The 25368-nt window shown below is 45.6% G+C and overlaps 1 protein-coding gene across 1 annotated transcript in view; it reads left to right on the top strand.

Annotated features, from left to right (window-relative positions):
- Positions 1-25368, top strand: part of ATP9A (ATPase phospholipid transporting 9A (putative)) — a 126003-nt gene that overhangs the window by 85848 nt on the left and 14787 nt on the right. The window contains exons 15-23 of the mRNA XM_063092336.1: positions 5047-5208; positions 13546-13638; positions 14891-14974; positions 16336-16506; positions 19137-19235; positions 21338-21427; positions 21546-21690; positions 22235-22299; positions 24893-25048. Coding sequence (XP_062948406.1) covers positions 5047-5208; positions 13546-13638; positions 14891-14974; positions 16336-16506; positions 19137-19235; positions 21338-21427; positions 21546-21690; positions 22235-22299; positions 24893-25048 — 1065 coding nt within the window. The remainder of the gene's footprint in view (positions 1-5046; positions 5209-13545; positions 13639-14890; positions 14975-16335; positions 16507-19136; positions 19236-21337; positions 21428-21545; positions 21691-22234; positions 22300-24892; positions 25049-25368) is intronic.

Here is a 25368-nt window from a genome sequence, read left to right as displayed (position 1 = left end):
ATGAGCTCTTCAGGTGGGCATTTTAGGAAGGGAAAATAGTAGTGCCTTTTTGATTTTCTTCCTCGACTCAAAGCAGAACATGCAGCAGACTCATGAGACAAGATTCCCTCCCTGGCCCCGTCTTCTTTCCCACACATGATCTAGTTCACTTCTCATGTGTTCATTCACTCATCTGCACGAGGTTTCTTTTTTGGCTGCTCTTCTGACCTGAGGGCCCCTGAGACCCCACCTCAGGCTGTTAAGGGTGGTGAGACACAAGACCCTGAATTCTTGATGATTTTGTGATATGGAGGGATTGCTTTGAACCGAAGCTTGGAACTGCCATGATGATAAGTAGCCTTGTTTTACGTCATTTCGTTCTGGAAGGGAGTGCAGTTATCTCACCCCTCGCGTGTTGTCTCACCCGCAGTTGAGTAGTGCTAGCAAACACCGCGCTTCTTAACTGGTCTCCCCCATAGGTCTGTGGGGGTTCTATGTGTTCCATGGGAAAGGAGCTTTCAATTAACGCGAACCAATGTTAAAGTTAGGAGGGTGGAAGGTGCAAATGAAAGCCCCCTGCAAGGCTCATATCCTGTTGGAATCAGCCCTCCCGGGAGACTGATGGTTTTGATTAGGGTGTTGGATCCTTGGGGCGGGCAGGGAATTGGGGTGGGGAGCTGGCAGGGGGGCAGCAGCGTCTCCTTACTCCATTGAGAGGTTTTGCTGGAAGAAAGCACGGTTAAAAGATGTTTGCATGCAGTTGTCATTCATCCTTCCTCAGGAACATGTGCCACTTTAGACCTCTTGAGATGCAGAGCTCGACTCCTCCTCTCACACAGACCTGTGGGGTCCATGACCTGGCCGGCCGGGTTGGCCAGAAATCACTTCCCAGCCCTGGAAGCCACCTCCTGTCCTGGAGTTCTGGATTCTTTCTCAGTTGAAGTTCAGAGCAGGGTTTTGGGGAGTTAGGATATCTATGGGGAGCCTAATATTTTCACATCTTTTCAGGGCAATTAAATAGGTTTTTAAGGGGTGAAGGAACAGCCGTTTAAAAATAAGAATGAAAAAATCCTTTCACTAACAATGTTTTGAAAGCACCCAAAGAATAATTTTCATTTTTTTTTTGTTACCAAATTGGCATGTAATGGAGAATGTAAATTTCGTCAAGCTTTTGTGCTTGTGCGGAACTAGGTATTTGTTATATCTTGAATTGTGTTGGGATATTTACTTAATTAAAAACTTTTTAAAAATGCGCATGCATGTTCACAATATTTCAGTGGTACAGAAAGATAGAAATAAAATCTAGAAGTATTTCTCTGCAAGTGTGTCACTCCATGAACATCTTTACACATATACCTAAGCTTTTTTTTTTTTACAAATTCAGATTATTTTATATATATGGATATTTACCAATTTGTTTATTTTAAAATTTGAAAGAAAATTGTTAGCTGACAAAAGAGGCTATATTGAAAGCCAGAGTGTCTTAATTTGTTTGGCCTGCCACAACAAACTACCATAAACTGGGTGGGTTATCAACAACAGAAATGCATTTTTCACAGTTCTGCAGGCTGGAAGTCCTAAATCAAAACACTGGCAGGTTTGGTGTCTGGTGAGAGCCACTTTCTGGTTCATCGAAGGTTGTTTCGTTTCTGGGTCTCATATGACAGAAGGAGTGAGAGAGCTCTCTGGGGTATCTTTTATAAGGGCACTAATCTGTTCATGAAGGTCCCACCCTCATGGCCTGATCACCTTCCGAAGTCCCCACCTCCAAATACTATCACCTTGGGGATTAGGTTTCAGCATATGAATCTGGAAGAACATAAACATTCAGTCTATAGCACAGTCATTAAATTAAACAAATAAATGAGTGGGTTTTCAAAGACTTATGCAGCCAATAGCATAAAATCATTACTATTAGCCCTTTCTTTCAAAGGTGGAGGTCAGTATGACAGTCTCTTCCATTGGTCAAAGTTGAAATCTAGTCAATCTTGGTTGACTCATTATGACATTAATTAAAACAGGGTAGAGTATTGAAAAAATAACTTCTTGCTAATGGAAGTTCAGTTAATAGCAACAGAAACCAAATTAAATATCTGAGCATAGCTGACTAAGGATGCATAAAGATACGTTTTCAGAGCTGGAACAGAAGTGAGAAGTAATCTACTTTTAAGCCCCTTATTTTGCAGAGGTCTAGTGGGGAACAGGGCTGGTGGTAGAGTTGGGACCAGAACCCAGTTTTGAGCTCTACCTTGTAGAGTAGCAGTTCAGCCAAGATGACATCTTGGGGTTCCAGAAACAGGACCATGGATCAGCAATCCACAGGTGTCCTCCTTATGGCTTTGCAGAGCTCTCTTGGTGAAAGGAATGGGGACTTAGGAAGAACCCGATAAAATAGAAGTACCTGGGGTGGTGAGCACTGCTACAGGAGTCTCTTGAAAAGTGACTCTGTTTACCTTCCACTGCCCTCAGTGAAAAAGTAATCATTATGAAATAGTTCTGGAGTGCAGAAAGTTATATACTATACAGTACCCGCTACTGGGCTTGAAGATAGTGTAACATTTCCAGTGGAATTAAGGACTTTTGGAGACCCTCTTCCCCTAACACCTACCCTTAGTCCCCCAAGTCAGCACTCCCCTAAAACCTGCCTCCTTTTTTCCCTCTGAAGATTAAGCTTCATAAGAAGAAAGTGTGAGGGGCTACTTTGTCTTTCTCTTTATTTGGACACCGAGCCTTTGGACTTGGATCAGAATGACAGCTTGTTTGGCATTAAAGTTGGAAGCCCTCCTGTATTTGTTTCCTGTCACAACTGTAGCAAATGCCTGCACATCTGATGTTTTAAAGTGACACAAATTTATTATCTTACAGTTCTGTTGGTCAGAGGACCACTCATGTCTCTCTGAGAGATGAGCATGGTGTCAGCAGTTCCACGTCGCTCCTGGAGGCTCTGGGGAGGATCTGTCCCCTTGCCTTTTCTAGCGCCACACTCCTTAGCTTATGGCCCCGTCCTCCATCTCCGAAGTCAGCAGCATCACATCTCTCTGACTCTGCTTCTGTCCTCTCTCTCCAACCACAGCCAGGAAAGGCTGCCTTTTGAGGCCTCGTGTGATTACATTGGGCCTACCTGGATAATCCGGGATGATCTCTCCATTTTAAGGTCCTTATTCTTGGTCACGTCTGCAGAGTCCCTTTTGCCATGGAAGGTAACGTATCCCCAAGTTCCAGAGATTAACATGTGGGCATTTTTGGCAGGCGTTATTCTGCTGACCACACCTTCCATCGACTTTCCAGCGGTGGCAGTGGGCTGGGGTGGCACCTGCTGAGGGTGTGATTCAAGCAGGGGCATCTGGATAACCAGATTGGCACTTTCCCTTGGGCCTCTTACTTGGGCCAGCTAGACCTAGGATCAGATCCTGTCCCATCCTGTCTCAGCTGCCAACCAAGAGCAACTCACCTGGCCTTACTGAGTCTCGGATTCTTCATCCCCCATGTGGCCTTGGCACTTCCTACCCCAGTGGGCTGCTCTGAGCAGTAAGCACGGTGGCCCTGCCATTGGCTCATCTGGCACATGTGGGCTCTGCATACTTGTTCATGCCTTCCCCACCCCCATTGTGGCCTCCTTCCTGTGGCAATAGGGGTGGGGGGCAAGCAGGGGTGGGGGCTCAGTGGTCTCCAATTCCTCCCCCACCCCTCTCTTTCCCCACCTTTTCTCTCCTTTTCCTCTCCTATTTCCTTCTTTTCCTGGAGACCCCAGGCCAGATTCATCTGCAGGTGTGTTTTATTTTCTTCATGGGCTCTTAAAACATACAAATTAATTGCTTACATTTGTTTTATTTCTATCATATTTTTTTTTTTTTTTGCAGTACGGAAATCCAAACCTTTCACCTCAGTGTTATAACACCAGGCTCTAACTAACCAGCCTGGTGTTTATAAGTGAACTAACCAGCCAGCCCTTAATTGCTTACGTTTAAAAGTTGGGAGATCTCAGGGACAAGTCCAGATCTTTGGTTTTTCATGAGAAATCTGAAGCTCTGGCCACCTGGTGCCCACATTCCTCGGGGTGACATCCTGCACAGTGTGTCATGGTGGTGGCAGCCCCTTCAGACGTGGGGGGCACCTGCTTGCCCCTAGCCCTGCCCCCTTCATTCGCTTGCGCCACCAGTCTGGCCTGTCTTGGCATTTGTGACCCACGTGCCTTTGGGCTTAGGTGGAGTCAGCCTGGTTGAGGCTGTGAGAAGGTTCTGACTTGAGACCCAGATGGTGCCTCCTGGAAGTGAAGAGTTTTGTGGTGCAGATCTTCGCATCAGGCAGACCCAGATGTCACCAGGCCTAGCCTTTGTCACTTCCCAGCACTGTCACTTTGGGCAACTGCATTGACTTCTCTGAGTCTCATTTTCCTCATCTGCATAGACCAGTGTTTTCAACCTCAGTGCCATTGCATTTGAGGCTGGGTAATTGTGATGGGGGCCGCCCTGTGCACTGCAGGATGTTTAGCAGCATCCCTGGCCTTTACCCCCTAGACACCTGTAGTTCCTCCTTCCCAGTTGTGAGGAGCAAAAATGTCCCGACATTGCTGCGTGCCCCCTGAGGGCAGAATCGACCAGTTGGGGACCAGTGTAGATACTCACGCAGTGGAGCATGTGCGAGGCTGACAGGAGAGGCAGGAGGTGAAGCACTGAACTGGCGTCCTGTTCTTTTGGTTCCTGTGTGTTATGTTGCTTGGCTTGTGCAGATTCTTCCAGAAATAATCTGTGCTTTGTGCCAATCCCTCTTAACACCGTGCACTCTCTCTGCCATGCCACTCGCATGCGGCCTGCTTTGGAACCTGGAGGAGGAGGAGAAGTATGCCTTATGGAGGGGCAGCTCTGAGTGTGGGAGCCCCGCAGGCCCAGAAGAACAGACACTGTCACCACCAGCACAGCCTCGGGAAAAGCCCTTGCCTTCCTCAGGGAAAGTGACTGTTGTGTTCGCCTGCCTCTGCTCCCCCTTCTGCCTTTGTGTTCACGTGCATACCCTGTGAACCAGGACCCTCGGCCGCGTGTCTGACCTTCGACTCTGTGTTACATTTAGGTGGCCCTGGTCCAGTGGACCGAAAGTGTGGGTTTAACCCTGGTGGGCCGAGACCAGTCTTCTGTGCAGCTGAGGACCCCTGGCGACCAGATCCTGAACTTCACCATCTTGCAGATCTTCCCTTTTACCTATGAAAGCAAGCGCATGGGCATCATCGTGAGGGTGAGTTGTTTTCATTCGTGACTTAAAAGGGCTAAAAACCTCAAGTACGCTGCACTGCATATGTCCTGTGGCTTGACGTTCTTTCATACCCCTTTCTCACCCTGTTGATTGTGGCATCTGCCGCCCAGACTAACAAGGGAATATAATCCCTTAAACAGAAAGGACGTTAGCTCATCAGTTGGACTAGATTGATGATCAGATTATGGTCATCAGTTGTTGACTAGATTGTGGATCAGCTTAAGGTGATTCCAGTTCTAGAGTGAAAATTCTGCTGAATATAAATTGGGCATTTCCTGGTAACATTTCTCATTCTCTTTTCTTTAATTAAACATATTTTTTTTATTGAGGCGAGGTTCACATGACATAAAACAGTCACTTTAAAGCAAACAATTTGGTGGCATTTAGTACATTCACCATTGTGTGACTACCACTTCTGTCAGGTTTCAAAACATTTTCACGACTCCAAAAGAAAATCATTAAGCAGCCACTCTGCATTCTCCCCTGTCCCTCGGCCGCTGTCAGCCACCAGTCTGCATCTGTCTCTATGGATTTTTCTATTCTGGACATTTCATATAAGTGGAATCATACATTATGTGGTCTTCTGCGTCTGGCTCCTTTCACTTAGCATAATGTTTTCAAGGTTCATCCATGTTGTAACATGGGTCAGTATTTCATTCCTTTTTATGGCTGGCTAGTATTTCATTATATGTATATACCAAATTTTGTTTGTTCATTCATCCATGGATGGACATTTGGGTTGTTTCTACCTGTTGACTATTGTGACTAGTGCCGCTATGACCATTCACGTATAAATATTTGAGTAGCTATTTTCAATTCTTTTGGGTACAGACCGAGGAGTGGAATTGCTGAGTTATGCTGGGTCATTTTCCCAGCTGCTGGATAGTTCTATCTTCAGCTTTACGAGGAACCTCCAAACTGTTTTCTCCAAGCTGCACCATTTTACATTCCCACCAGCAATGTATGAGGGTTCCAATTTCTCCACATCCTCACCAATACTTGTTGTTTTCCATTTTTTGATTATCACTGTCCTAGTGGTTATGAAGTAGTATTTCATTGTGTTTTTATTTGCATTTTCCTAATGGCTAATGATATTGAGTACCTTTTCATACGCTATGGCCATTTGTATATCTTCCATGGAGAAATGTCTATTCAAATCCCATTTTAATTTGCCCAATTTTAATTGGGTAGTTTGCCCATTTTTAATTGGGTTGTCTTTTTGTTGTTGAGTTGTAAGGGTTCTTTATATGTTCTGGATACTGGACCCATATCGGACGTATGATTTGCAAATGTTTTCTCTCATTCTACAGTTTGTCTTTCACATTCATGATAATGATCTTTGATATATAGAGATTCTAATTCTGATGTAGTCTAATTGATCTATTTTCATTGTTGTTGCTCTTGACTTTGGTGTCATATCTAGGAATCCATTGCTAACTCCAAAGTGATGAAGACTTACCCCTATATGTTCTCGTAAGAGTTTTATAGTTTCAGCTCATGATCGCTTTGAGTTAATTCTTACGTGTGGTGTGAGGTAGGGGGTTCACTTTATTCCTCTGCATGTGGGTATGCAGTTGTCCTAGCACCATTTGTTAAAGAGACTATTATTTCCCCTTTGACTGCTTTAGTTACACTTGTAATTAAACATTCTCAATGGTTTTTTAATTCATACAATAACAAAGTTAGCAAAAAAATATAGCGACCACTCAGCATCATCATTTTGCCATGTTTATTTCAGATTTTCTCTTTATATTTTTTGAAACTTTTATTGGCATACAACATCACAGAGAAAAGTGTAAGTATCATAAGTGTATAGCTTAACCCTTTTTCACAAAGTTAACACACCTGTGAAACCAGCGTCCGTCTGGTGGGAGGAGCAGAACCCGACCCCTTCACCTCTTCTGCTCCTGTGCTACTTTCGATTTGCTACAGTTCTCCCCACAAGGATATAACCCCTGTCCTGATTTCTATTAGGATTAATTGTGTCTGTTTGTATTTTATATAAATGGAATCATACAATAGATACCTGTTTGTATATTCATTTGCTCATATTTATATTTGTGAGATTTATCTATATTTTTGCATGTATTGTAGTTAAAAAGAATTTTTTTTAAAGAAACCAAACATTATGGATTCAGTTGAACCCCCAGCTGTACCTCCTAGATGCCCTTCCTCTCCATCCCTACTCCAAGTTCATCATTCTTATTTTAAAATACTATTATCATGATGGAAATTGGAAGTGCAATATCTTATTTGGATTAAATTACTGATTATTTTTAAAAAATACTATCATCAGACATGTTTCGATATGAACAATATGTATTATGGGTTTACATGTTTTTGTTCTCTATGTAAATGGCATCGTAGTCTGTGTGTCATTACTGCAATTCTTGTTTTTTGCTTAACATTAAAAACCTTTATCTTCATACATTTAACCCTACTTCATTAATTATAGCTATGTTATAGTACTGCATTGTGTGAATATACCTCTACTCCTTTGGTCTATTGCAGTTGCCTTTTGATAGACATTCAGATAATTGCCACTTTTTTTTTTTTTTTTTTTTTTTTGCTATTAGAAACAGTGCTGCCATGCGTATCCATGTCTGTTCTGGTCTCCTTTGCACGTATGTGAATGTTTCTCTACGGAGTATACCTAGAGATTGCTGGGTTGTAGCATATATATACTTTCAACTTCATCAGATATTGTCAACTTTTTCTCCAAAGTGGTTGTACTAATCTCCATCCCAGCATTCCTCCACCCCTCACCAGCATTCGATAGTGTTAGGCTTTTTAAAATATTGCCAATCGGAAGAGTCTGAATTAAGGTCCTGCTTTTCTATTTAAATAGCTCTTTTACTTACAGAGATCACACTTGCGTTCTGGGAAGCTTGGGAAACCTGGTGTTCACCCTGCACTTTGTTCAGTAGTTCTTAAGCCTGGATGATCATGCGAATTACCAAGGAAGGTTAGAAAACACAGATGACTTGGTTCCATCCCAAACCTATCTTGGTACTGGTATAGTTCCCTGATATTTGTAAAGGTTCTTCACATTATTTGGCTTGGTTGGAGAACACTCTGCCTCAAATCATACAAATCTTTGGAATAAAACTCTTTCATCTTTTCTGGATTTTTTTTTTTTTTAAACAAATGAGAATCCTCCCCATCCTGATCTACCCAAGTGTTTCATGCCTTAGGGAGCAAAAAGTTGTGGATTCTACTATAGTAAATTAGTAACAGTAAAAATTGCTGTGCAGACCGTTGGGCATACAGCCCTCCCGCTTTGTGCTGGGACTTGCAGCTGGCAGTGGGCTCATCACCCACAGCTCTGCAAGTTCCTCAACTTCACAGGACCCGTTGTAGCCTCTTGCTCGTTTCTTTCATCGTGTTTATCACACGATGAAACACAAAGTTCTTTATTTATTGTGGGTTTACTTGTCAAAGTCTGTCTTTTCTATTGGTTGGTGAGAACAAGGACCAGGACCGTTTCGTTCATCCTGCTGGCCCCTGTGTCCTGCATTCTCGCCTGGCACATGGTAGACTCTCAGTAGGTGCTGAAGTTAATGGTCTTCAACGGTGATCGTCAGTCATCTTTTTTGTGGTGGTGTTGTTAGGGCAGCTCTCAGAAAGGATAATTAAAAGAAACAACTCACAACTTTTTCTGGCCCTCCTGGATTTTCACCATTGTCCTTGATCATTTACCTTGTAGCCTCAGTGCTTGGGGTGGTTCCATGTTAGTAGTAGTAGTAATAGTAGTACTAGCAGCAGTAGTAAGGGTAGTAGCGGTGGGAACAACAAAAGTAGTCAATGATAGGTAACATTTAAATGGCGCTTATTGGGTGCCAGCAGCTGTTCTAAGTGAGTTGCATAAACTAACTCATTTAATTCTTACCATAACCTAGTGGGGGTAGGTACCGTTATAACTGGCATTTGACAGAGGAGAAAATTGAGATATAGAGAGGCTGAGAAACCTGCCCAAGTTCACACAGCTAGGGGCTGAGATCAGCCCTCAGGCCAACTGGCTCCCAAGTGCATGCCCCTTACCCCCAGGACCTGCTGGTTTGGGTGAAGGGAGGAGCATCATGAAGCTCACAGAGCACCTGTAATAATGTTGGAGCAGTGAATTAATTGCATATTGCTGCATAACAGATTACCCCACAGTAATGACTTAAAACAACGATGTATGTATTTCTGGTAGTTTCTGTGGGCCAGGAATCTGGGTGTGGCTTACTGGGATTCTCTGGCTCGGGGTCTCTCACAGGCTGAGGTCAAGGGGTTGGCCAGGGCAGCTGTCATCCAAGGTTCTGTTGGGGCAGGATCAACTTCCAGACAACATCAGCGTTGTTGGCAGGATTCAGTTTCTTGGGGGTTGTCAGACTGAGGGCCTTAGTTCTTTACTGGCTCTTTGCCAGAGGCCACCCTCAGTTCATTGCCACATGGGCCTCTTCATCAGCTACCTCCCATGTCAATTGGCTTCATCAGAGAGAGGAGGTGGGAGTGTGAGCAAGACAGAAGTCATGGTCTATTGTAACCCAGTCTCGGAAGCAACATGCCTTCACTCTAGCCTTATTCTATTATCAGGAGCAAGTCATACGTCCAACCCCACACCAGTGGGGTGGATGACACAAGGGCATGAATACCAGGAGGTGGGGACCATTGAGACTCATTTTGGAGATTGCCTACCCAGGCAGAAGATAAAGGCAGCTGCATGAGCCGCTCTTCTGATCCAGTGATGCAGCATCGACATGCTTTGAAACGGCACTTTTTAAGGGACTTTTTGTCCCAGATGCGAGTAGGTACTTTCAGACTGTGTAGGACATGCGTCCATGGTAACTTTCGAGGAGGGAGGGAGGCTTTCCTCCCACCCAGCTGCTGCTTTCCCCACTGGCCCACACCTGGCCTGACCCCTGGCTCCTAAGCCATATCTTGAGTACACATCTGATATCAAGAACATCATGGCTGGAAGCAACACCATAAATCCTTGGGGGTGGGGGGGGGTTGTTTCCTGGAGCATTAGAGTCATTATCTCCTATGGAATTACTTTAGTTTTGTTCCAGCCTTTATTTTCTCAAGTTCTGGGGCTGTGGGCTGTGGGCTGTGCTGAGGTCATTTGAGGGTTGAATCATCGTTGAATAGTCCCCAAGAGCAGCCATGCTAGACCAAGTGAGCGGCATACACCACCCTTTGTTTAGTCGTAAGCGACTCTCATCCCCAGGGACGTGTCATGTTTTATGAGCTGTGACCCCTGTGTCTTCCCATGGCAAGACAGGGACTCTATGTCTGGAAGTATGGGATACTGTTGGATGGGCATAGCTATTTTTATTTTAAAATAGCGTGCCTCTCCTTCCCAGGTTTTATAAAAAAAAAAAAAAATCAACATTTACAGTTAAGGCATTTAGAACAACTGAGTAGGTAAACGAGTGGGCATCAAAGCTATTCATCTCCTTTTTCACCACCCAAGATAACCAATTATCTTTTCAGGGGGTTTTCCTTTCAGTCTTTTTCAAAGCATGTACAAGTGTAAATTTTATACACATTTTTATAAAATTGGCATCAAACTTCCTATAAAGCTTTCTGAGCTGCCCCCCACCCACTAAACTATATGTATACAATGAAAATGTTCTCATATAAGTAGAATATGATTTTTATGATTTTTAAAGTATGCCTGGTGTTTTCATGAAAGAATGTACTGCTATTTCATGAACTTTTCTTATTTTGGATGCTTAAGCTGTTTCTCATTTTTGACTGCTAAAAATAACGCTGTGAGCATCCATCTTTGCAAAGCTGTCTTCAGTGAAATACATATTATTTTGCTAAGTTTTCTTATTTCCTGACCTGTTTCTTTGATTTGGGTGGGTGGAAGGAAATCAGGGTCCAGGGTTTTGAACTAGTTTTCTACTTTGCACAAATATCACTATACTCCTCTAATGCAACAATTCTCCTCCTGTGGGGCATTGGAAAATGTCTGGAGACATTTGTGATTGTCACAACCCTGGGTAGGTGGTCCTACTGGCATCTAGTGGGTGGAGACCAGGGATGCTGCTTAGCATGGATAGTTCCTATGACAAAGAATGATCTGGTCTCATAAGTTAATTGTGCTGAGGCTGAGAAGCCCAGTTCTGATGTGTTCATATAGCCAACCTGTTATATGCAAATGACTGTTCAATTACCTGATGGGGAAGTTTTAGCTTAGTTACAACACTGCTCTCGGCTTGGTTTACCATCTGTTGACATTTACAGTTTTGCTTTCCCATGTCTGTTTCATCAAGCTTTTTGAACATGTGTGAGTTCATGCATGATACTTGGCAGCATCTTTTTGCATCCACAAAGTAAGATATTTTCTTCGCATGGATCTCTGTCTCCTAAGCAGTTAGGTAAGCTTAGAGAAGCCAGTTGCTCTGAGACTCTTGAGTCTGTCTTTCTGAAGGAAGGTTGTGTCGCCTGTTTTTGTTTTGTACAGGATGCCTCAATGCCATTGCCCACTTCCCATGTGGAATGGTGAAGTTGGGCCACTGGTGTAGATCACACCGTTGTCATTGTTTGAATAAAGGAGGCCTTTGAACGGGTGCCAGCCACAGACCAGTGGGAAAACATGAGGCTTGAAAACAATACAGCACAACCAGCCCATCTCTGTAGATTTATAGCGTAATCTTGCCATAATATGGGAACAAAGTAAACTTGTGATGAACTTGGTGGGAGGAAATGACTCATGGGAGGAGATAGTTGATACAGTATTTATATTGGACAAAACTCTGAACTTGCTTGAGCCCCATCTATAATAAAGGAAGCTGGGCGGGGGGTGTGTGATTTCCTACAGCCACGTTGTTAAGCATCATTTGGGTAAAGGGGAAAGGAAGAGAAACCTCTGATGCTTTCATGTTCAGACCCCACAGCTTTCTTTGGCCTGAGTCACACGCAGGCTACAGCAGCAATTCATCAAAGATAACACATGCCATTGAATGTGTTTAAAACACGGGTGCCTCTTCTTGCCCGGGGGTGATTTTAATGAGTCAGCGAGTGGTTCTAAAAGATTGTCAGTGATTAGAGAGCATCAAAAGTTGTTTTAAATGCAGAAACTGTAGTACTAACCTGGCTTTATTTCATATTGAATGAAGACTTTGTAGACATTCATTCTGGGCTTCCTGGGGTAGCAGAATTTAGGCACAAGATGTTGATGGCCGTACACGGTTTCCTTGCCCGTCTCTACTCTCTCCTTCTTGGTTGTGGAGCTGTCCTGCACGTTGTAGGATGTGTGGCAGCTTCTCTGGCCTCTACCTACTAGATGCCAGTAGCTCACACCCCGAGTTGTGACATTCAGAAGCATCTCCAGGCATTGACTGCCAGGTGTCCCTGGGGACAAGATCACTCCTGTTGAGAGTCACTGGGCTAAGCCTTGTTTTCTACATGCAGTAGACCCAGGGACTTAAGAAATTATGATCATCCCACCAGAAATAATATCATTGAGGGACACTTTCTGTGCATCTGCCCTGCGCCAACTGCTTTGTGTGGATTATCTAGTTTCAGCCACCACAGTTTAGGTAGTAAGGATTGTTGGTATCCTGTTTCAGATGAGGAAACTGGGGTTTAGAGAAGAGAAGCGACTGTGCACGTGCACACAGCTGGAGCTGGTGCCAGGTCTGAGCACTTGGTGCCTGTGGAGGTGCCACCTACCACCCAGAAAGTCTGGTCAGGGTGAACTGGAACTCTGGGTGATTTGATATCTAGGTAAGTCCTTGGACAGACATAGAGGTCTGGAAGTTTCTAGATTAGTGATTCTCAGCTGAGACAGTTGCCCCCCCAGGGAACATTTTTGATTGTCACCAGTGGGGCTGCTGCTGGCATCTAGTGGGTAGAGGCCAGGGGTGCTGCTAAAAGTCCTACAAGGCACCAGACAGTCCCTACAACAAAGATTGATACAGCCCAAAGGTCAATAGTGCCGAGGGTGAGAAACCCTGATCCAGATTGTTATCTTCCCTGCTCTTTTGGTGATACTGGCAGTCCTACATGTAAATTTAAAATTATCTTAGAGCGTAGGAAGCCATTCCTGTTGGAATAGCAATAACTTTGAAAACAAAGGTCTTAATCCTTTTGATCTTGCTCTCATCATTTAATAATTTTCCAAATAAATGCTTTGAATTTTCTTCTGATTTCTGTGGCCTTTGCCCCAAAGTGAGGCCCCCTCTTGCTTTTTATCTCTGGCCAAGTGAAAGAACGCTGGCGTCTGTGACGTACACTCCGTACACCCTCCATCGTGGGTAGCGGGCGCTGGAGCAGAAAGCGTGTTCCTTTTGGTTACTCATTCTTCCTGGCCTCCCTCTCTAGGATGAATCAACTGGAGAAATTACGTTTTACATGAAGGGAGCGGATGTTGTCATGGCTGGCATCGTGCAGTACAACGACTGGCTGGAGGAAGAGGTAAGCAAGACGTGGGCCATGAAAACCGGGCCTTGAAAGCAGTTCTGAAGCGGCATTGCCTTGCATGGGATAGTGAGGTGGGCCTCTGTATTCGTTGTCTGTGGTGGTGGAACAGACCACCCTGAGACTTAGCTGTTTGAAACAACACATGTTGATTCCTCATGGTTTCTGTGGGTCAGAAAGCCAGGCATGGCCTAGCTGGGTCCTGTGCTTCAGGGCCCCCCGATGCTGCAGTCAAGGTGTCAGCTGGGGCTGTGGTCTCATTTCAAGGCTTGACTGGGGCAGGATCCACTCTGAGCTCCGTCAGTGGTTGTGGGCAGCCTTCAGCCCCTCCTGTTCCTTGCCACGTGGGCCTCACCAGAGGGCAGCTCACACCTGGCTGCTGGCTTCATCAAAGTGAGCAAGTCAGGGAGCAGGAGAGGCTGCTAAATAAGACAGAAGTCACCGTCTTCCGTAACCTCATCTCAGAGGTGATGTCCCCTCACTCTTGCTGCTGTCTGTTTGTTAGGAGTAAGTCATGAGGTCCAGCTCACACTCAAGGGGACGTTGTCACACAAGGGCATGAGTTCCAGGAGGCAGGGACCCTTGGGGGCCATATCAGAGGCTGTTTACCCCAGTTTGTGACATGTACAGTTGGCCGGCAGCCAGAGGGGAGGAGCTCTCAGGTTTATCAGGCTATTTTGTTTCCTTTCTCAGCTCCAGGTGGGGAATTCACATTTTACATTTAGTAACATGACGTTTTCAATTTGGGGGTTGCAAACCCATGTACCTACAGAGGCCAGGCAGGTAACGCAAATGGATGAAATAGGCCTGGGTGTGTTTTCCTGGCACTTTGCGTGTTAAATGTATTGGAAGGTTCTTCACTTGACAACTGTGTTTTCTGGGAACACACAGGAGCAGCCACTTCTTAGCCATCACTGACTGTGGTTATTTGGGAAAGTGCACCTGGTTTTGTCAGATGTTCAGTGTTTCTACCGAACCTGTGATCTAGATTTGGGGTGACTTACAATGTTGACTTAAATTTCAAAACATATACTGTGCCAGTCAAAGAAAACCTACATGTGGGTCATACTGGGTCTATGGGCTGCCCCTCTGCGGCCTTCCCTGTAGACGGTTTGCTTCAGGGAAGATCATTTTAGGGGAAAGCAATTGTCTGATTTTCCATTTTCCCTGTCCCCTTGGAAGGGGCACATCCATGTCAGCGTCCTCAGTGAGAGTCACAGCTCCCCGCTGACTTGGGTCTGTTTTTCAGTGTGGCAACATGGCCCGAGAAGGGCTGCGGGTGCTCGTGGTGGCGAAGAAGTCTCTAGCAGAGGAGCAGTATCAAGACTTTGAAGTAAGTCATTTTGTGACCTTTCCCATGTGTTTGCAGCCCTACTCACCTTCCCGGTGACATCTCCTGCCAGCACCCCCTGGCTTATTCTCCTCAAGCCCTGCTGCCATCATTTCTGAGCACATTAGGTTCACTCTTGTGTGGGGCCTTTGCACCTGCTCTTCTCTCTGCCTGGAACTCTCTTCCCTCACAGAGCTCCATGGCCCACTCCCTCACTTCCTTTGGGTCTTGGTTCAAATGCCACCTCCTCCGAGAAGTCTTCCTGGACCACCTGTCTAATGCATCCCCACCCTTTTGCTTTCCATCCTTCACCCCGTTTAACTTTCTGCATGACACTTAACACCATCTTTAATGACCTTGTTTGTATTTTTTAACATTCATCTTACCCATCTCCTCTCTGGAATGCAATCTTTTTAAGGGCAAGGGCTTCATCAGTCTGGTTTGCTCTTATATCCCCAATGCACATAGTATACCTTCTGAAAAATTTGTCATAAATCACCCTCTTGGAGCCCAAATTTCTTTAAGTATAAAAAATGTTGGAGTTGAACTAGATCATTGACTCATCTGTTGTCATCTCATCCTATAGATTGTGCATTCCCTGAGGGAAGGGTCCTTGTCTTGTTCACTGCTGTGTGCCTGGCATGAAGCCAATGTGCATGAATGCAGGGGAGGGGCAGGGGGCTGGGGGACAGGCTCTTGGGTCCTTGCCCAGCTCTTCCCGGAGAATTCTGTGTGGGTCTGTCTCGTCTGTGTGGTTGGGTTCCTGCTTTATTTTTTTTTTTTTTTAATCAAGAGTTCTACCCCTGATAAATAACACCTGCCTTTCAATTTTTAAAAGTATTTGCTTTGAATGGGCCCATGAAGGGACTTTTGGTTTTCTTTCATGTTTTTGCTAACATGGTAAAGATGGAATATGCAGAAGAATTGGGTTAGTGGTCTTCAGACGTGGGACTTTAGAAAACCTGGCAATCCAGAGTTTTGGTTATGCAGTGCATGGTATGTGTGGCAGCACCTACTGTTTTTTGAGGTCTTGGGTTGTGCTAGTCCTCGAGACAGCCCAGTGTGATTGGTGCTGTTATTGTCATTTCGTGGAGGAAAGCAAGTGAGGCTGGGAGAAGTTAAGGGACCTGCTGGAAGTCTCACAGTGGGGGAGGGTAGAGCAGAGGGTGGGACTCAAGTCCTTTCCAGCTCCAGCGTCTGTACTGGTGACTCAGGAGGAGGCCAAAAGCCTGTTTCCCCCCGCTAGGGTCCAGCCCACCTGTTGGAGTCCCCCCACCCTGTGTTCCTCGCTCAGCAGGGTGTGGGCAGCCCTGCCTCCCCCTTCCCCGCCCTGAGCGGTGACTGCATCTCCTGCTGTGTTCCAGGCCCGCTATGTCCAGGCCAAGCTGAGTGTGCACGACCGCTCCCTCAAAGTGGCCACTGTGATCGAGAGCCTGGAGATGGAGATGGAGCTGCTGTGCCTGACGGGCGTGGAGGACCAGCTGCAGGCTGACGTGCGGCCCACCCTGGAGACCCTGCGCAACGCTGGCATCAAGGTAGGGCGGGCCTGCCTGTGGCCTGGTCACGGTGTGGGAAGGAGCTCCCACGCCAAAGGGGCCATCATTTCCACCCTCACGCCCTGGTTTTGGGAGACGTCTTGTGTGGCGTTTGCTTTTGCCGTCTGCCTCCTCTAAGCACCCTGGGCTCCCTGAAGGTGAGGACCATGTGTGTCTCCTGATGGCTCAGGGCCAAGCACAGGGTCTAGTGCACCGCTGCTCATTATGTTCTAGTTGAGTGACTGGTCAGTCAGCCATCTGTCATCTGACTGACCACCCAACAGAGTGACCACCAGCACCAGCAAACTGCCACACAGTTGTGCCCCCCACCGTATCCATGGGTTCTACCCACCAATTGTGAACCAATTGTGGACTGAAAATATATTTTTGAAGTCAATAGGGAAAAAAACAAAACAGTACAACAGCTATTTACATAGCACTTACATTGTATTAGGTATCATAAGTACTCTAGAGATGATTTAAAGTATACGGCAGGATGTGTGTAGGTTGTGTGCAAATACTACGCTATTTTATGTCAGGGACTCGAGCATCTGTGGATTTTGGTATCTGTGAGGGTCCTGGAACCAGTCTCCCACAGATACTGGAGGACAACTTCATGTACATTTTGTACTCTATTCTTTGGGGCCCAAAGCCTCTATCTAGTAGTTTAGTGTAGAGAGGCCGGCAGAGGGCGTCTGAGGACCAGGCTCTGTCTCAGTGAGCCCAGGCAAAGCGTTAGCAGACTTACGGCCTGAAGCTCCTGTAAATGTGTGTGTTTGCCACTTGCCTCCACTCAAAGCAGCTCTCGCTGAGTCCTGGAGCCTGCATATGGCAAAAGCGCCTGCCCTTTGACCAGGGCCACGTAGGAGCACAGAGCAGTCTCGGCACTCAGGCCCTGGGAGGTCACATGCATGGGTCATGTTTCCTACTCAACCATTCTGTCATGTACCTTTGGCTCAGAGGCCTGGTTCATCACAAGGAAATTGCCAGCAGGATCCCGTCTGTGGACATCTGGTGGCAGCAGGCCCATTTCTGCTGCACGCATTGTAGTGTTTAAAATTGGGCACTGGCAATTTCTGAGATTTTCTCTTAGACTTTTGAAGATTCCACTTTCTGCTTCCAGCTTTGTCTTGGCATTTTTCTCCTTCTCAAAATTGTTCTATCCAAGAAGAGCTGTTTTATTCAAGGATGGCCACAACTTCTCTTTCTGGCTTCCCCTGTTGGATGTGAACCGGGGGAGAGCATGTGGAAGGGTGGCAGGCTAGTTTGTAATTAAGGTCTAAGGTACCATCATTCACAGGAAAATCTCTACTTCAGCCCCTTTTACAGATGCAGAAACTGAGGCTGAGGGAGGCGGTCACACTCCCCAGGTTCTCACGCTGGGAGGTGGCAGAACTGGGGCTGGAGTTTGGGTCTTGGCACTTCCCGCAGCACCTTCCTCTTGTCCCAGCATGGGAGATGGCCACGTGAAGAGCCGGATAATTCTTTTCATGGTTTTCTAGGACTTGAGCCTCCTAGCTCCTTTCCCAGCCCAGAGTTTGTTCTCTTACACTGAGCCCTGAGAGCTGGTACTAAACCAGGATTACTTTAAAGAATACTGATTTTAGGCCAGATGGGATATTGAAGGGAAACACTGACCCAAACTGGGGTCAAACCCAGAGGAGTGGGCCCGGGACACTCAGCCCCAGGGGTGCCTGGCACCTCCGTCTGCCCGTCTCCCTGCCCAGATCCCCATTCCTGCTGCTCCATCTGTTGCTTCTGTGACCCTTGGCAAGTGACTAACCACTCAGTGCTTCTGTTTTCTGCCTCACAAAGTTGTCGTCAGGGTGAACGCGTCTCACCACGGGCAGCACTTAACAGGCGCCTGGCGCTCAGTGCACACCCGAAGTGTCTGTTGTTGTTTTCTTTCCTATCCTTCCCCGCTGTCCAGATGTCCTTTGTCTGATGACTCTAAGTCTCCTCCCTGCTGGGAGCAAAGAGAGCAGAAGGGTTCATGAGTTAATGAGGTAAAACAGCAGAGCAGGAAGCACAATCCGGTTGGACTCAGAGGACCCGGGTGCTGAGCCTGGTTGGGACGAGAGCTAGCTGTATGGCTTTAGGGCAAGTCACCTCCTCTCTCTGGGCCCACAGCAGTGAAATACAGAACAATCTGATGTAAGAGCTGGAAGAACCTGGCACATTTATGGTCAGCATTTTCTAGGCAGGGTTAACCCCCAAGAAAGTCTGTTCCGAGCATCTGACATGTAAAAGACCATAACATCACAAATCATGGTTTCCTATAGGACACGGAAGTGACCCCCACGCAACCTTTCTCTTCTTTTAGGTTATTTCTTGCTTTTGGACAAATTCCCAGAAGGGGATTGCGAGGTCTAACTCTGCATTCTGTAGTGTGTGGCCAAGTGGCACTTTCTAGAAGTGTCCCACCCTCTTTTGCTGCCACCAGCAGTGGTTGCCCAGGGTCCCAAAGCCCTTGAACTGGGTGTTTCCTGTGGTGTGTTGGGGACACTATGAGTGTCAAGGAGGTAAACAAAGCATACCAAGTTCAGCTCGATGTTGTTGGAAACTCAGCTGATGCAGATGGCAGGTCAACCCCAAAGACGAACAGGACCTTTTTCATGCTGTGATTTCAGGTTTGGATGCTGACAGGGGACAAGCTGGAGACGGCAACGTGCACAGCGAAGAATGCACATCTGGTGACTAGAAACCAAGACATCCACATTTTTCGACTGGTAAAGCCTTGTCTGTGTCGGGGCACTGTGGGGGTTATGCTTTGGTTTGTCCTGTAACCCCACAACTTCAAGTGGGCCCCTAAAGATGGGAGGGGAAGCATGTGAGCCACCTAGGTGGGGCAGCTTTTAGACCGTCACTGGTCTGGGTGGGATTACTGAATGACCGGGTGCAGGCTGAGGAATTCCTTCTGGTAGTGGTTTAGGAGCACCTTGTCACAGCCCTGTGCTAATATTGCTGTGCGCTTGACCTTCTGGAGGGTCACGGTTCCCTTTAAGAAGCTGGTGAAAGTTAGGCACTGTCTCCGGAAAGAGGCAGATCAGCTCATGCACGTGAAATTGTGCGTTTGATTCTCAGGATCTCACTGAACCCCTGGAGGCCAACTCCTTGGATAAGAAAAAATCCCAGGCCACAGATAGTGGCCTGTCTGCCTTCCTGAGGGGAAGCATTTAGGACCATTGAGGAGCCTTCTGAAGGAGGTGAATTGGGTGGGCAAATGAGGAATTGCCCGCCCTTGTGGCAAGCACTTGAGCAAAACAATGCACTCATTGGGAGCTTCTCCCAGCAAGGACTGTACTGAGCTTATTGAGGGAGGGCAGTGAGGGCCACCAGCTCCGCTTTGGGGCAGGATGCAGCAACCCTATGTATCTGAAACCAGAGCCACCATCCCAAACAACCAGAGGGGTTCTAGATGTTTTGTGGGTCTCCCCTTCACCCCTGCCTTTGGTCCATAGCACATAGAAGCTTCAAGAAATCCAGCAATTTTTGGAACAGCACAGTGTTACGTAAAGGCAGATACAATTGATTCTCATTATTTGTGGATTCTGTATTTGTGAATTTGTCTACTCACTAAAATCTATTTGTGACCTCAAAATCAATACTCATGGCACATTCACAGTCATTCACAGATATGTTTGGAGTGGCGAAAAGTTTTAGTTGCCCAACGTGCACATTCCTAGCTGAGGTTGAACACCGTAGCCTTCTGCCTTCTCGTTTCAGCTCACAAACAGTAAACTAGCGTCCTTTTTGTGGTCCATTTAAGTATCAGGTTTTGGGCATTTTTCTGCTTTCTGTTGGCAGTTTGCTGTTTTAAACAGCCCCCCAGCAGAGTGCTGAAGTGCTGCTGTCTAGTGTTCCTAAGTGCAAGAAGACTGTGATGTGCCCTGTGGAGAAAAAGCATGTGGTAGATGAGTTTCCTTCAGGCACCAGTGGTAGTGCTGTTGGCTGCAAGTTCAATGTGAATGAATCAAGTGTCTTTATACAGAAACACACATAAGTCAGGGTTACATATTGACGAAGATATTGTGACCAGAGGCTTGCAGGAACCTAACCTTGTGTTTCCTCTAGAGACAATGATTCAATATTTGCTAATTCAGTGTTTGCAGTGACTTTATAGAACTTAGCTTAAAACATAAGAATTGACTGTACATTCTAGAATTCAGGGGATTGCAAACTATGGCCCACGTGCTAGCCACCTGTTTTTTGTACATAACAGGTGTTTTATTTTATTGGAATATAGACCTAGCCCCTTGTTTACGTATTGTCTATGGCTGCTTTTGTGCTACAACAACAGAGTTGGGTAGTTTTGATTGAGACCGTATGGTCGGCAAAGCCTGCAGTGTTTAACATCTGGTCCTTTACAGAAAAAGTTGGTCACCCCTGCCAGGTGCATGGCTTCAAATACCTGCTCCACAACTTACTTGCCGTGTTACTTTAGACAGGATGACAGATCTCACCATGCTTCAGTTTCCTTAGGTGTAAAGTAGAGTTGTTTTCAGTATGCACCTGGTAGAGTGGTCGTGAGAAATAAATGATAAAAAAAATCCATGAAAAGTGCCCAGCACGGTGCCTGGCACATAATGAAAGTGCAGTCGCTTTTTGTCCTGGGGGAAGTGGAAGGTGATGGTTGGGGCACAGGCCTCCCAATTCCTAACACAATCGTAACAAACAGGATTTCATTTGGCTCTGGGTCAGGTGTCAGGAGAGGGGCCAAGGTCCTTGGCTGGGGTGGCCATTGTCCTCAGACCGGCTCCAGGAAGCCGTTGTTTATTGTTCTATCATCTCTGGAAAGCAGTGCCTTCTCCATCTCTCTGTTCCCTTCCAGGTGACCAACCGTGGGGAGGCCCACCTCGAGCTGAACGCCTTCCGCCGGAAGCATGACTGCGCCCTGGTCATCTCCGGAGACTCCCTGGAGGTAGGCGTGGGGACCCTGATAGCCACCTCCTCCCAGGAGCACAGGCCTCTTCCTGCTGCCGTGGGGGGAGCTGCGGGCCGGGAGGAGACATGGGCTGAGCCACCGCCTCTCCCTCCAGGTTTGCCTCAAGTACTACGAGTACGAGTTCATGGAGCTGGCCTGCCAGTGCCCGGCCGTGGTCTGCTGCCGCTGCGCCCCGACCCAGAAGGCCCAGATCGTGCGCCTGCTCCAGGAACGCACCGGGAAGCTCACCTGTGCAGTGGGTAGGCGACTGCCCGGGCCCATCCTGCTGGCACACTGGGTTTACTTTCCATAGGATAATTGGATTCTACTGCTACATTCTTCCAATTCCCCAGCCACTTTACTCGGGTCATGATTTTTTCCTCCCCGTGGATGTTGGTCATCTACTGGTTATTTTTAATATTTGCATTTGAGAGAGAGTAGATAAGTGTCCAAGGGCCTCCCTGCCTTTCTAGTGACACGGGAACTGAGCATCACAGAGGGGTGAAGACCATACACTGCAGAGTTGGATCTGGGTTCAAATCTCTCCGCCGATTCTCACTAGCTGGCTGCTCCATGCTGGAGCCCCGGGCCAGTCGCCTGGTCTCTCTGAGGCTCAGCAGCTTTGCCTGTGAGATCGGATCCTGATAGCACAGGTGGTTGGAGAGATTACGCTAAGATTACTTAGTAGGCACTCAGCAAAAGGTCGAAAATGGATTGTTATTTAAAGGAGGAATGCGATGTGGGGGCTGTCTTTTCTTGCCTCTCCTCACTTTCCTGTCTTTTCTCTCCGATCACAACCCGCAGGTGATGGAGGCAATGATGTCAGTATGATTCAGGAGTCCGATTGTGGCGTGGGGGTGGAAGGAAAGGTGAGCAAGCTGCCTGCCACGAGCTGGAGTCTGTCTACCTGTTTCTTTCCCCCCAAAGACACAGCTTTAATGCTCCCGGAAGTTCTAGATAAGAATCCATGTATCTAGATAAGGAACCGTGTCTCACGGTTTCCTTGGTTCACCTGGAAGTCCTTATCACTGTATCTTACAAATGGACAAATGCTGACTGTTTGCTTGTCAAAACCTAAATTTTAAAAACAGGTGTTCTGCTATATTTTTGGGGTAAGATAAATGTACTTCAGACTTTTTGGTGGTAGTCAGCATTGTCACTTAAAGCCTTGGTTATCAGGCCACGTGCTGATCTCCTGGGGTTTATGGAAGAACATGGTGTGGTTTCCCCTCACAACAGGCCTTGGCAGCTATGATTTTTTAAAAAGTTTGTGTTATAAAATAATTTTGCTGTCTTTCCCTCCTTGTCGACTGTGTAACTGCCTCTTACAATTTACTTTGCCCTCTCTAATTCGTAATCTGTAAGTTACTATATGCAAGAAGATTGGTCACCAAGTTTGTTAGAACTATGTGTTGAGTAAGAGTACATTGGGCTTGAGGGAGGACCAGAAATGCTTTCCCGTATATTTTGTTGCAGATCTTCATGAATTTGGCTAATCTATAGGCCTTTTTTTCTTTTTTTTCCTTTTTTTCCTTCCCACCCTTTCTGGCTCTCAGCCAGATGACTTGAGGTTGCAGAGATAAATGATTCTTGAATGAGATGATATGTTTGAAATCCGTATAGGTTACTAGAATGTTGGTTTTGAGAAAGGATGCTTGAGTTTAATAGAATTCTTTACCAGTTCTATATAGAACTAAAACATTCCCTTTCTATTAAAAAATTATATCCTGATCTCTTTGTTTATTAGAGTATAAAATAAGTGCTCACTACAGAAAATTAAAACAATTTGGAAGTAAAGTGCATCATTTCTTTTAGACAGCTGCATCAAACTAGTAACATTGGTTATTCTTCCAAAATTTTTTCTATGTGTATATAACTGGTTATGGGCGTGTATATATTTGTTATATATACATATGTCTTACATGTGTATATATATATTATTTTCAAGTATAATTTTAAATTAAAAACATACTGTGCATTTTGTTATGGAGCTTGTTTTAAATCTGTTATATCTTGGATTTCTTTCTACATCAGGGCATGTAGAGCCATCACTTTTATCCTCCCTCTGACTTTTTATTTTGAAAAATGTCACCCCTTCAGAAAAGTTGAAATAGAACGAGCTTCCGTGTGCCCTTCACTTCAGTTTACCGGTTGTTAACATTTGCCACATTTTCTCTCTGAATCAGTTGAAAGTATGTGTCAGACATAATATGTTTCCCCTAAATACTTCAACACGTATCACCTAAGAACAAGGATATTCTCCTACCTACACAAAATAATATTATCACTGCCAGCCAAAAGTAACATTGATATGATGGTAATATATAATATTCATAGTCAGATTTCTCTAATTGTCTTCAGATGTCTTTGTAGCTTAAAAAAAAAAAGCCGCAGGAGCCAATCAAGGGTCACAAAGTGCATTTCTTAGCATGCTTTTGTGTCTCCTTAATCTTCCTTAATGTAGAACACTTTCTCCGTCCATTTTTGAGGAGGGGTGTTTTTCACTATGTTTGGGGAGGGGTCTTTTTCACGACATTGCTTTGTTTTTTTCTTTTGGTAGCTGTCTGGTCCGGAGATCTGAACCCTTGACCTTGGTGTTATAATACTGCATTCTAACCAATTGAGCTAACTGGCCAACCCTGTGACACTGGTGTTTTTGAAGCATTCGGGACAGCTGTAGAATGTCCCCAATATCTGTTAGATTGATTTGATTCAGATTCTGTTTTTGGTGTGAGTACCACATAAGGGGAATTTGTGTTCTCCCAGTTGTACCACATCAGGAAGCCCTAAGTTCCCTCTGTCCCATTATTGGCATCCAACAAGGATCTTTTAAAATGAGAGAATTCCATTAAAGATTGCCCTATAAGTTTTCTATTCTATAAATGTGCAGAGCTGTATGTTCAGGAATATTTCATTTAATATTGTTACTAGCATCAGTTTATTTTATTTATTTTATTTTTTTATTTTATCATGTACATATGTATGGGGTACATTGTGCTTTTTCAGTACATGCATATATTGCACAATGATTCACTTAGGGTAGACAGCTAAGTTTTGTACCCGTTAGTCTACCTCTTCTCCTCCCCTCCACCCCCAGTAGCATCAGGTCATTTCTCCTGTTACATTTAATTCTTAAGGGAGCTGAATTTTATGGAACACCCACTTTTGAGTCATACTTTGCTGCTTATGGGGTTGGCCAAACCCTCAAGACTTAATACAAGATCCACTTGTCCTCCAAATTATAAGTATCTGTGATTCAGAATGTTTTTTATTTAAATAAATTCTTCTTTTAGAACCAAATTTAGACTTGGACCATCAACTGCATACGGCTCGAAACCAAATAATCTCTTTATTGAAGTTCCTCAAAGATCTCTTTACAGTGTCTTACTTTTTCAATTAAAAAAGATGTGTTTGCCTTGACCCCTTGTGCTTCTGACAGTGCCTGATTTCATTGGATTTTAGGAAGGAAAACAGGCTTCCCTGGCTGCAGACTTCTCCATCACTCAATTTAAGCATCTTGGCCGGTTACTCATGGTGCATGGCCGGAACAGCTATAAGCGATCAGCTGCCCTCAGCCAGTTTGTGATCCACAGGAGCCTCTGTATCAGTACCATGCAGGTGGGTGGGCACCCAGCAACCTCTGCACAGATACACATGCCTACAGCATGCAGGTGGGCGGGCAGCTCTTTCCTTTACCCAGGTGCATATGGCCATGTGGTTGTCATGGAAAAAGCCTGGGAATTAGACGATGCTTTAGAAATGTTACCCTTACCTGGCCAGTTTAAATCCCCCACCTAGCCACGTTCCAGCTGATAGACCTTGGGTAAGTCACTTAATCTTGGTTCTCCAGATTCTTCCTCTATTAGGTGGCTGTCCATTTTCTGTTGCTTATAACAGAATACCCGAAACTGTGTAATTTATAAAGAAATGAAATGTAT

This window comes from Cynocephalus volans, chromosome 1 (assembly GCF_027409185.1).
Source record: "Cynocephalus volans isolate mCynVol1 chromosome 1, mCynVol1.pri, whole genome shotgun sequence".
Taxonomy (NCBI): domain Eukaryota; kingdom Metazoa; phylum Chordata; class Mammalia; order Dermoptera; family Cynocephalidae; genus Cynocephalus; species Cynocephalus volans.
Note: the sequence above shows the minus strand (reverse complement) of the source record. Positions and strands in the feature narration are given on the sequence as shown.